Below are 13,268 nucleotides of genomic sequence, written 5' to 3'. Positions count from 1 at the left end.
CAGAAATCTAAGACAATATTCATTCAAAAACATCTAAAGCAAGCAACAAATAAATTCGATTTCGGCTAACGCTTTTCATTTACTTTTGTTAGCAACTAATTTTAAAATTAAATTTTGAGTAAATAAATAGTTAGAGGTTACATCAGAAGGAATCAATTGACACTAATTAGCATAATTGAGCAAAAATTAATTATTTAGACATTCACAATTCATATATACATATATAAAACAGTTGATCAGTAATTTAACTAAGATAAGCAACAATAAAAAAAAAAAATAAGCGACAAAATTCAAATAATACTAAAAAAAAATAATTTACCTTTAAAATATTCTTTTAATTTGTAAAAAGTTGTAAAATTCTACCCAACAAACTACATAATAAAAGTGTTATCTTAAAATTAATAAAATTTAATTTCTGTACTACTTAGACTTACATCAGTTGTGTGGATTTCGAGCAAAATGATTAGCATTCTTATAAAGAAGTATTTTTATAGTTGAAGATGTGAAACGAAAAAAAAAAATAATTTCTAAAAATGTTTTCTAGGTTTCTGTATAGATTTTGGCCTACAATGCTTGTCTAATGTGCTTGCTGTATATGTGTTTTAGACCAGGGTTTTCAAATTTAATTTCATAATTGCACCTTTAGCTTAACACAAGTATTAATAAAAAAAATTGAAAAATCATTCACAATTGGATTTACAAGCAGTTGTTTAGGTTCTAAACTATGTAACCAGTAAAATATTTATCATAGTTTTATTTAAGTTTAAATACTTTATAACAAAACATATTTGTATATATTTTTGTTTTTTTTTTAATTGTGGATAGTTTCAGACTACTTCTAGGCAAGTTAAATGTTTTAGAATTAAATACGTCTCTAATAACAACAAATAGAAACAAATGATAATTCCTACTTGTACCAAACATCATAAACAAATAAAGTGTGGTCATTTAAATTTGTTAAGTTTAAGTTAGTAAAAAATTAGTTAGTTTTTTAGTTTAAAACATAAAAACGTCTTAAGCAAACAATTTTAAGTTAGTCAATTTCAAAAATGCAAATATAAAAGGGTTTTGTATATTTTGCTTTTATTTTTATTCAGTGGGTTAAAAAATCTAAAAATTAATATTTTGCTTTTGTGTGTTTCATACCGAATTTAAACATAAAGATAACATATGTTTAACAACTTTTAAGCTTAAATTATAATATATATTTAACTGTTCAGTTGAACAATTTTATTTAATAAACATGCAATAAAACACGTTAAAACCTATCTGATAATTTATAACTTTTTTAGTTGCTAAAGAAAAAAGGTCAAAGTATTTCTAAAAAAAATTATAAATTTTCTCTAATGAAGAAACTTTTTTATAAATTTTCCATACAAGTTTATTTTAATGAATGAGTAATAAACCTGCATAAATTAAGATACTTTTTAACCACCTTTTTTCTTAGTTTGTAAGACCAAGTATAACAACTAGGTAATTTGTTTTAAGTTATTAATAAAATTTAGTTAAACTTTTCTTATTTTCAATTAAAAATTTGTTTTAACTATCAAGTGTTAGTAATAAGTCTATTTATATTTTCTATAACTTTGGTTTAGTTTTCAGTTTAAACAAATATAACATAAATATAATAAAGTATAACAATAAAAAAAAAGAATAACTAAAATATTTCTAACTTCTTTTAGACCAACCGTGGTAGTTAATTTAAAATGTTTTACAGCGAACATCAGTACATACCTGGTAACATCTTGGAAGAACATTTTAGTAATTCCAAGCACATATGTGAGCAACGTTAATTGTAAGTTCACTATTCAATTCGCATCAAAACAAAATTTCATAGTTGAACAGTTGAAATAAAAATAATTTTTGCATTCATAATTACTACCTCAATTTATATTGTTGATTATTATTTTTTTCTTGTTTTATCGTATAAATATCATCTTAGATAGTTTTGTTAAATGATAAACAAACTTTATTTTTACGTTTTGTTAATCATAACAGTGTTTTAATTAAAAATACTAAATTTGATGATTTTTCTGGGTAACATTTCAAAATTCTAGAATATGTTTCTAAAGTTTATTTTTAAAAACTATTTTAATAATTTTGATACTTAATTATAGAAAGATTTTTCAATTTTTTATGAATGTTAATAATGGTATTTTAATTAAAATTTTAAACAAGTTTATGTGAAGTTGTTATATAAACTATTTATAACATTATTTTAGAATATTTTCGCATTAAATATAAAAAAAGTTATTGTTTTAGTTTAATAAAATAGTTTTTATTTTGTCTACAAGTTGTTGAAGCATATTAAAGTGCTCAATAAATTTTATTTCTTTATGACTTTTTTATAAAAAAAACTTTTCTGTTTGTGCATTTTTTTCATTGTATTTTAATATCGTTGTGTTACTTCTTTTACTGATAATTGTAAAATTTGCTAGATAAGAACATTGTTTAATAGATTTTAAGTTAAATATTTTTGATATAAATTGTAAAATTAAATGTAAAAGTTTATAAAAATTTTTGACAATCTTGTTTTAGTTTTGTGGTTCGAGTTAGTTTTACATAGGAACTACTTTACAAAAAACAAACTTTTAAAATATTCTAAGTGAAATATATGTTTGTATTAAAACATCTTTCATTTAAACTAATTTAGAAAGTTTGGGCTTATTATTTTAGTCAGACTTTTTATCAAATTTTGAAAACTGTTTCTATTGGTTTTATATTATTTGGTAATAAAATTGCTAGGTTTTAAAGAAGGCACTTTTCTCATAATTTATCAGTTTTTTAACATAATTAGTACATAATTGTAGAAATTTAGGATAATTCTAAAAATAAATAAATTAAATAAACTTGCACTTTTTATTAGTATTAGTTAAAAGTTAATCAAAATTGCTACTGGCTGACATAAGCTTTCATTTTATAATTAATAAATCTTTTTAACTTCTATCTGAATTCAAGAAAATGATTAGGGGTATATACTAAACTAAATATTAGTGACTGACTCACGGTATTGAAGTATTTTTTATCTGAAAGGTTTTGTAATTTCAACGCAATTATCAGTAAAAATTGTTGTGTTTATATGGAAAAACTTGGTAAATGTTTTGACTACTCCTTATAAAAATTAAGCCAAAGTAGTGCAGGAGTTGAACTTTTATATCAATTTGAAATATTGAAATTATAGACTACGGAACACTGGTTTATATACTGTATGTTATAACAATAAGTTTGGTATTAAAAATCGGGTTTTTAGTTTAAATATGGCGTTAAACATTTTGGAGTTGATTTTTGTTGTATTAACATTTACAAATAAAAAGTCTTTAGTAAACTTTTTAGATCAAAATGCTTCAATTGCTTCAAGGTAAAATAAAGTTATTGCTTTTAGAATTAGTTTATGTATAACTGACCTAAATTTAACTGTATATATATATGTATCAAACATTATCTAAAGTAAAACCTTCAAACAAAGTTTTTTTTTCTGCAGCTTTGTAACTTTTTAGAGGCCACTAAATATCTAGTCTCTTTTAACGAACTATGTCTAAAAATCTTTCTGGAAGACACTCAAATGGTATACCAAGTATTTTTTTGCTTTTATCTCTTTACTAGTACATTTTAAACTTATATATACAATAACTTATTGTCCGTGACCTCATGGCGTAGTGGTCTTAGTGACAGCCTTGGAAAATTTGTAAGTAAAAGCTAGTAAATATTTTTTCAATTAAACACTTGAAAAACAATTATGCAAAAAGTATATTCTCTTTTCTGTTCAAAAACCAAATTAGTATAAGATGATTTGAGTTTTAAGCTTTTACAGTGACCAATATGCAAGTATTTATCTAATCTAAGTTGAATATGTTGTTTGTTGAATGACAAAAAAAAGCGCTCAAATAGTTTGGTCTAAGGAACTGGTGTACAAAAAAAAACCTTTCAGTTATCGGGTCGTACACCACATAATTTTACAATCTATTCTGTTAAAAGTTAATGAAAAATATTTTTTTAATTTAAGTTTTTAAACCAAACCAAAAATAAAACAACCGCTTAAATAATAAAAAAACATAAAGTGTTTTCAAATGTACTTTCTTTTTAAACATTTTTACTCCAAAAGTTATCTATACTCTCAATAAAAACAAATACTTGTACAGAAAATTCGTGAATTCTCAAAATGTTTATTTAATTATGTTTTTTTCTAAAAGATCAACGGAACATACATATTGTATTACATTAATTTATTCAAAGAGTTTCTTTTATAAAAAAAACTTCAAAGTTATGTGCCCGTGAATGTTTTTATGTAATTAGCTTGGACCGAAAATATTTTTTGGTCAATTTGGTCCTCTGAATCAGATATGCCCTCTCATAATCTCTAGCGTTTGTGAAACTTTTATCTTTAAAAAGAAAGTATACTTAAAGATCAATCTGATTTGCACACTTAATGAGTCGACAAATTTTCCTAAACCTTTTTTATTTATACCCTTGTCCCTAACCCACCTTACCCAAACAAATTGAAAGTTGTTCAAAAATAAAGTTTTTATAACTGAAATAAAAATTACATTAAAAAAGCTTTTTTTTTTGACTTAGCAAATATTCAAATCAGACTGACCTTTAAGTATACTTGACTCTTTAAAGACAATACTTAAATATCTCAACTTACTGATCAGGAGAATAATATAGTTAGAATTTTCTAAGTTTTTATTTTCAAAGCAATGTCTCAGTCAAAAAGATCAGTTGATAATAGATTATTATTCAAGTAGAACATTTATTTCAATAATAATTTAACATTAACGTATTCAATTTCTTTTTTTGAGTGAACATTGTTTTGAAAATAAAGTCTTAAAAGTTCTCTAACATTAAATAGAGATTTAAAATAGTTAGGGAAATACCTAACAAAAATGATTCGTTGTTATTAGATAATGATGTTATCAATACAAATCTCTCAAATGCTTACATAGTCTAATAAAAATAATAATAACTGACTATTGGAAGAAGTATCTAAACATTTGTTCATTTTGTAAACAACTCTAATTGCAGCAGGATTTGTATGAAGAAAATTTTAAACAACTTTTTATAAGCTGTAATTTTATATAATCATTAAAATGAGCTTGCAAAGATAGTTTCAAAAACATTTACTGAAATGTTTCTATTTTGTAGATATAACACTTGTTAATGAAAACTACTATTTAACAAACTGGCCTGAGTCATCCTGAATTCTACTTACTAAAGTAATATAATACATTAACTCTGAAATTAACTGTTTTGGTTTTCAAATGGAAATAATTTTGTTAAAATTGTTTATTCTTATTTCAATGACCACATGTAATTAAACATTGGTCTATAATAAGTTAAAACGATATGAACCAGATATATAGAAAAGTTACTGTCAATTGTTACATACTAAAAAATTATTTACAGAATTAGTTAATAATTCATGAACTATTTTTTTTTTAATTTATTAAAATCTTTGAAACTTTTTATGAGAGCAAAAACAGTTTTCGACAGTCTTACATCCTTGATGCAAAGATCTGTAGAGAATGTAGTAAACCTTTCTCATAAAAAACAGAACAAAAGTTTATGTTCTTATAAGTAAAATATCCATTGAAAAAAAAATTAGTCATAACTCTGGAATTGTTGGAATGGGAATACACTGAATAAAACACAAAAAATTAAATAAAAAATTTTTTAGCTGTTGTATATTCCTTCAAAACAGCAAATGTAAATAACTTTACTATTGATTTCATTCATATAGTTCGAAGACTTGTAACTGTATCTTTCGTTTTTTATCATAATTACAAACTTTTAAAATATGGCTTAACTTTTTTTATTCAATTCCTTAAAATAATTACCAAAAAAAGTTCCTAGTTCACAAATAAGTTTTTCTCTTAAATTTAATAAAACCATTTTAAATTCTAGTAAAATAAATAAACAATAGCTATTATCAGCGAAACATAAATGAAAAAATGGTCTACAATAACAGAAACTTCAAACATTTTTAAGTTAAACAGCAGAATGCCACCTATATAAAGATCATAAATAAAACTTTTAATTTTTGATATTGGTAAGACATATTACACTTGTAGTATACTTTTGTTTGTAACGAATCTGTAAGTAATCCAAAGAGTTTTTGAAAAACGTTGTACTTATATAAACTCATAAAAAAAATAAATAAGTTACTATGTCTTAAGCAAAGGATCTAATTTAAACATATCAGCACATATGCGAACTTTAATTTGAAAATTTATTAATCTATTTGTTTTAAGTTAGGGCCGGTAGTTTGCCGAACTATAATCTGTAAAATTAACATATATGCTCTTTTAAAAGAAAAACTCTAACGCATTTTTCCCATCAAACTATTTATCTAATCTCATCTAAACTTTAAAAACTATAAACTGTTGGATTTTAATTTTATAACAAAAGTTTAAGTTTTAAAACAAGTATTAGTACAATGTTATTTATTTGCTTTAAGTAAACTTCAAGTATATATTAAGTAAAACTTAACAATTTTAATGTGTATTTAGAATAAAAAATGTGGGTCATTTACTTCATTTGTTAGTGACAAACAAAAATTAAAAAAAAAAAATTCTTACCATACCTTATTTTAATTTTAACTACATAAGTTTAAATTATTTTACAAATAATATTTTAAAGTATCATTCAAGTTTTTTAATTAATTAAACTTCACAACAATTTATATACAAACTATTGGTGTTCACGATAAATAAACAAGAAAAAAAAACCACAACAACATGATAAAACAAATCAGACGAAAGAAATAACAAATTGAAAAAAAAACTTTATTCAAATAATTAATACCCACACAAATTCTCTTACAAACAAGAATGCTCCCCACAAATAATATTTGCATAATTAGAAATATTTACGACTCAGGCACACCACATAGTGGCGAAACTTACAAAGTCATTCTTCAGAAAAATCAGCAAAAACTAAAACGTTTCATGTAATTGATAAATCGACAATAAAAAAGTAGTTTTTTTTTTCTCTAGTTTGTTGCTTTGACTAGTAAAATTTACATAGAAAATTATTTTTTAACAACTAGTGCATAACCGAAAAATAAAGTTATTTATTTGCAAGTGATTATTTTATCGCGTCACTTGAAATAAGTTTCCTGACAACAATTGAAGCGACATTTATTTATATTGTATTTAATTTAACAACAAATTGAGAATGGTACAAAAAAAAAGTCATCAATAAAGAAAGAAAAAAAGAAATGAATTAGAAATGAAATAACGCAAATACAAGTGTGTTAGTAGTTTTAATAATATTTTGAAGAAAAAAAAAACCGAGATCAATGTGAAATATAGCAAAGTATTTATTTTTTTTGCAATTTCTAAAACAATTCTACAACAAAATTTGTTTTACAGTTTTTTTTGCATAAAACAAAATCTACCCAAAATGTTATTACAGGATAAAACCAAGCTTTTTATGTCAATGTAAGTCCTAAAGAGTCGATTATTTTTCATGTAAAAAGACAAATAGAAAACACCAGTTTACTACAGGCGTGCACATTAAAAAAAAACAATAATCAAATAAACAAGCAGAAAATCGAATGACATGAATGGTGTAGAAAGTTGATGAGATCGAGAAAATTTAATAAAAAAAAAACGAGCACCTTCAGATTACGACGTCAACAATTTCAAAAAAAATTTCAACATTTAATATTTCGAAAAAAAAAATTATGTGAATCGCGCAAAAACAAACTTTTTAAATGAGCCAGAGACGATAAAATTTTACCAAGTTTTTGTGACGTCACAAACAAAACATCAGCATTATGACGGTAGCTTCAAAAACATGCAGATAATTTGCTGAGTCAGCATAATTAAAAAAACCTGTTACTTTTAATTTAACTTAAAATTTTCTTTTGATCTAATTGTATCATGTTTGAGTTAGATGCGATAAGGGTAAAGACTTGAAAAAAATTAATGCTGACTCAGCAAATATGCAAATTAGATTCAGGTTTTTGAAGCTAACTCGTTATGACGTCACCATCAGAAGTAGGACGGCTGGTGGACCACGTGGGGGCGCATGTGAGTCGGGAGCTTCGGCTGGGTAATCCCCTGGTTTGCAGGAAGCAAGTTGAACATTTTGACCATCTGGTGGCGCTGCTGATCGAGTTGGTGGTTCTGGACGCCGTCGAGATGGGTCGAGGGCTCCACCGCGTGGTGAGCGTTGTACGGGAGCAGGGGTTGCACGGCGACCTGGTGGGGCGGCTGAAGTTGAACCGTCGCAGGTAGCATGAGCTGGTTGCCATGGACCATCTGCTGCTGGCTGGCAACCATTTGTTGTTGTTGGCTGGCAACCATTTGCTGTTGGTTAGCAACCATTTGTTGTTGCTGCTGCTGCTGGATGCGAGCCTGTTGAAAGTGATTGGTTGTTGTTTGGTTGGAAGTCAAGTAAATGAATATTTGCACATTTCATCTTTAATTATTGATTTAGCCCGAACATGCGAGTGCTTACAGCAGGGTTTCCCAAAGTGGGTCGTATGGCCCCTTTGGAGGCAATTTCCGAAATTTAGGGGACCATGAGGTGCAAAGGGGCCAAAGGGGGGAGGTATGAGGCCTTAATTTGAAACGTACACTAGATATTTTGGAGTTAATGATGAAGAGCGAAAATCGTCTTAGGCGCATTTATGTTAGTTTTGAAACTTGCATTAGATCAGTGCTTTTTAACTTTTGAAAGGCCAAAAGCTGCAAAGCGGGGGACTTAAGGTTATTTGAATATTACCCTGAATACCCTGGAGTTGGTGATAGAGAGCATAGAAAATGTTTTAGGGTAATTAAAAAAAAAACTATTAGAGGGGGCAACTTTTTTTTAATTTCTTCATAGGGGCCCTTATTAAGTTTGGGAAACCCTGATTTACGGTGTATAGACCAGGGTTTTTCAAAGTTAGCAACCTTAATTAGGAAGGCGTCAAAAAACTAAATGGGTAACTATTAAAGGGACAAAATCTAATAACTTTCGAACCACTGCAAAAGGGGCGATGTAAACGAGTTTTAGATACCCAGGGTTGCCAAACATATTTTGAAATTTTTTTTCAAGTTTTCTGAAATTTTTACAGGTTTTTTTTAAGTTTAAGTTTTTTTAGTGAGAAATTAAGTTTAAGGTTGAAAACTGTCTTAAAAAGTGTACAAATGTAGAAAAGATGCTATAAAGTTACTTTACAGCAAATAACATCTTCAAGTATGCAAAACAAAACTAGTACATGATAGATTTTTCGTATCTAATACTATTTTCATTAAGTAAAAACTATTTGAAAACAACTGCAGAGTTTGTGAGTTTATTTGTTACTTTTGTTACAAAAGTAATTTTTAGACTTCTTTGAGCGATATTTTTGATAATGAGTACAATATTTAATAATGAACTTAAAAGGATGAATATATAGTATTATGCGAATTATAAATCAACTTAAGAGTAAAAAAATCTATAACTGTTTTTTATAGACTATCAATATACTTTTGAGCTAATATAATTTGTAAAGTATTGCTGGTAATGAAAATTACTGTTTTATGAGTAGAGTATGTCTAAAAAATACAAAAAAAAAAATTTAGTCATATTAAAGTTTATCATACAACTTATTTTTAATTGTTTCTTAAATTGATTTATATCAAAAATGAAGCCCGCCAACTGTACACAACTCGCCAACTACATGTGGAAATTATATGAAAAAGGCGAAAAATCCACTATTGAATGGAAAATTCTCAGACAGACAAAAAGCAGATTTAAACCAAACTTCATGTGCTCGCTATGTAACCTTGAAAGACTGTTTATAGCAAATGCTGACCAAAGAAAAATCCTTAATAAAAGAAATGAACTAGTAACGCCATGCCCTCATTACCCTAAGGAATACTTTTAGTTTATTTTTTATCGCATTAACTTAGTTTATTTTATTCTATTTAATTTGATTGTTACATTGTATTTATGTTTGTATTGTGTAAAGATTTTGTTTTAAAGTTACAACATTCCCGTAAAAAGACCATTTCTGTATTCTAAAAATCCCCTATAAATCTTAGTATTTACATTTTTTCCAAAGCCTAATATATTAAATGCTTAGTAAATAAATTTTCAAAATATAAAAAATCTATAGTTAATAAATTATTTAAACTAAACTTACCTATATTTCATTTTAATTTAACTTAACTTTAAAATTTAACTTTTGTAAACTACATATTAATTAAAACTCATATTTTAAATGTAAATTTTATTTTTCTTTATGTGTGTATTTTTATTTTCCAATTCATCGCCCTGTATACTTTTGTTTTCAGCTTTTTTTAGCGTCTGATGAACTGCTCTGCAGGGAAACGGCGTAACGCAATAAAAGTTTAACATTAATTTTATTTAAAAATGAAGTTGTTAAGTTGTGTTAAAATTTAATATAATTAATAGCTTCAGCTTAATAAAACAATGGAAAACAAACTATTTAGATATATTGAAATTTAATAATTACAGTAACCTCTCGCTTATTTACGCACATTGTGTCCACAGAAAAAGTGCGTAAAGATACGAGAGATCGTAAAGATACGAGAGGTACCAAATATACTTACTATAATGGCTGTTTTATGATATTGCTTCTAGTTAAAACAAACTGGGGACTTTCCCACTTTTAACAATTTGTTTACTTTATTTATAAATATGAAAACAATAGATAAAACTATACATATATTAAAAAAAGATTTAAATTTATATAAAACAATAAAACTTGTAGAAAAATTTCACTTATTTTAATAATAAATAGATTTTATCTTTGCCTTTATTTATATGTGACTTAAATTGATACTTAACATTTATATTCTATTCTACTTAGCAAATTCAATTTAAAATTAAGCATTTGTTTACAACTAAGAAATGGTGTAGTGTCTATATTAAAATTTGTTTCTATAGCCTTTTACAAAAATATGCATTTGGTGCTGTAATGGGATTTCTTCTTTTGAACAAAAGTATAAAAATTTATCTGTTATTATTAACAAAATTTCTGATATACTGAGGTATAACTAAATGTTTATCAATTATTCAAGGAACATAAATTTACAAAGTCTAAAGAAAAACAGAGGTAAGTTAGTATTTAAAAACATATTTTAAATTAAAAATATACAATAAACCTTTTTTGTGCAATATTAAAAAAAGTTAAAAACTTAATTTTATGATTTTTTTAGAATTCTAAAATGCGTAACTAAACGAGAGTGCGTAACGTCACGAGTTCGTAAAGATGCGAGAGGTTACTGTACATCATAAACAGTTCAGTGATTTTAACTTTAATCAAAACTAGAGTTTTCAGGTGGTATGCTACCAGTTCTCTTCAGTCAAAATAAACTTAATTATTACCACTGCGAAACTCTAGCTTTGATTTTAACTTAAAATCACTGGATTGTTTATCTGAAGCTCTTTAAAGTTTTTTGAATTGAGCTGAGTTATACTAGATTATTTCAAAGTGATTGAGTAATCACAGCATAGTAAAAACAATACATTAATATATCTACTTTTGGAATTAAAAATTTGTTTAGTTTTTTAAAAATTTACATAATTACTCTGTAGTCACTTGATTTATGGTTTCAACTGGTACTCTTATGAATTTATATTTTGTTTGTTTTATTAAAAACAAATAAAATTAAAGTCATTTGCCCGCTTGTAGGTCTCATGACTTTACATAAAACTTAAAAAAATAAATAAATACTAGTTTCAACTGGTGCTGTTTAATTAGTAATATTTTTTACAACACTTGAACTTTATTGAAGCCCTTTATAAGATTATTTTACTTAAATATAGGTAAGTTTTTAGTTCTTAAAATTTATTCTTACAGTAGTTATTATGAAAGTATTTTCTCAAAAAATAATTTAAAATAAGGTGAAAAAACTTTTTGGTTAACTTAAATAATGACCTTTAGAACATATTTTAATCTTAATTGTTGCACAACAAAAAGTTAAATTAATTTAAACCACGAAACAACTAATAAACTTAGAAGTATTCCAAATCAAATAAAATTAGTTTTTTTTCTAATAAACGAACTTTAAACTTTTCCTAATTGAATTGAACGATTCTATTAAATTAAACAAACTAACGAATTCTTCCAATTAAATCATTTGCTTGAACTTAATTATTGCAAAATTAAAAGTCGATTTAGTTTAAACGGCAATAATATAAAATAGCTAGTTGTTCAAATCAAATAAAAAAGCTAAAATAAACTAGATTTAAACAATTAAATTCTGTCAAATTAAACAAACTAACGAATTCTTCCAAGTTAATCATTTGCTCGTTTTTATTTCTCCATGATTGATTATTTGCGCTGCTTCTCCTATCTGCATTTGCTGCAAAATATTCAACTTTCACCAAACACTTAATTTTATTTTTCATTTTTATTTTGTTTTTTATTTTCACTGAAAGTTTTTAGATATAAAAAAAGTAAATACTTTGGTGAAAAGAAACTAGTGTCACTTGTTGGTAATAAGTTTCCGTTTAAAAATTAAAACTAATTGTCATTGGAACTAAATTCTTCTAGCTTTAAAAATTAAAGCAAAGCTACATTTTGTTTTAACTATTTCTGCTTTGAATAATGTAATTTTAATGTTAATACCATTTTTTTTTAATATAAAATATGACTTATAAGAGACGTTTTGAAATAGTTCATCTAAACTTTAATATTTTTTTTGTCGTTTTGTTTACAACCTAATCGTTCCTCGAAATATAGAACAAAGTAATAAATTAAAGTGTTTTTTAACTGTTTTTGTTTATAAATGGTATACTTTTTATTTATTACTTTTAACATACCACTTCTTATGACGTCATTTTTCACGTCACTGCTGTTTGCAGTGACGTCATTTTGGCTTCTATTTGATTGTGACGTCATATCGCTTGTTGCGTGCAAGTTGCTGAAAAATAAAATAATAATAAATATTATTTATCTTTTTTTATAAATAATATATATTTTTTTGAAAGCTTGTTATATATTTCACACTTAATATAGTAGTTCCAGACAGTAAAAAGATTATAATATAACAAAAAACGGGTAATAAATTATTTTCAAGTGTTTTTATTTGAGATAATTTTATAATAACTAAATCAACTACTCAATTATTTATTTAAAATTATAAGCTGTTTAAGTAAAAATATTGTAAAAAAAATTGTGTAAAACCAAACTTTGACAGTAATCGTATAAGTAGGGTTTAAAAAAAAAATATAATATATTATTTTTATAAGTTTTATCTAAAAATAAAATAGAAAACTTATAATTACCATGAATATTTATTTTTAAAACAACTTTTCAAAGTAGT

General features: G+C 25.3%; 1 protein-coding gene across 2 annotated transcripts in view; it reads right to left on the bottom strand.

Annotated features, from left to right (window-relative positions):
* Positions 1–6,707: 6,707 nt before the first annotated feature.
* The window catches only part of LOC145839601 (uncharacterized), a 41,800-nt gene continuing 35,239 nt past the window's right edge, over positions 6,708–13,268 (bottom strand). For both annotated transcript variants that reach the window (XM_082947225.1, XM_082947226.1), the window contains exons 16-18: positions 12,766–12,866; positions 12,226–12,305; positions 6,708–8,360 (exon numbers count right to left, since the gene is read on the bottom strand). In XM_082947225.1, coding sequence (XP_082803351.1) covers positions 7,995–8,360; positions 12,226–12,305; positions 12,766–12,866 — 547 coding nt within the window. In that variant the 3' untranslated portion in view covers positions 6,708–7,994. The remainder of the gene's footprint in view (positions 8,361–12,225; positions 12,306–12,765; positions 12,867–13,268) is intronic.

This window comes from Thalia democratica, chromosome 6 (assembly GCF_965202585.1).
Source record: "Thalia democratica chromosome 6, ktThaDemo2.hap1.1, whole genome shotgun sequence".
Classification (NCBI taxonomy): domain Eukaryota; kingdom Metazoa; phylum Chordata; class Thaliacea; order Salpida; family Salpidae; genus Thalia; species Thalia democratica.
Note: the sequence above shows the minus strand (reverse complement) of the source record. Positions and strands in the feature narration are given on the sequence as shown.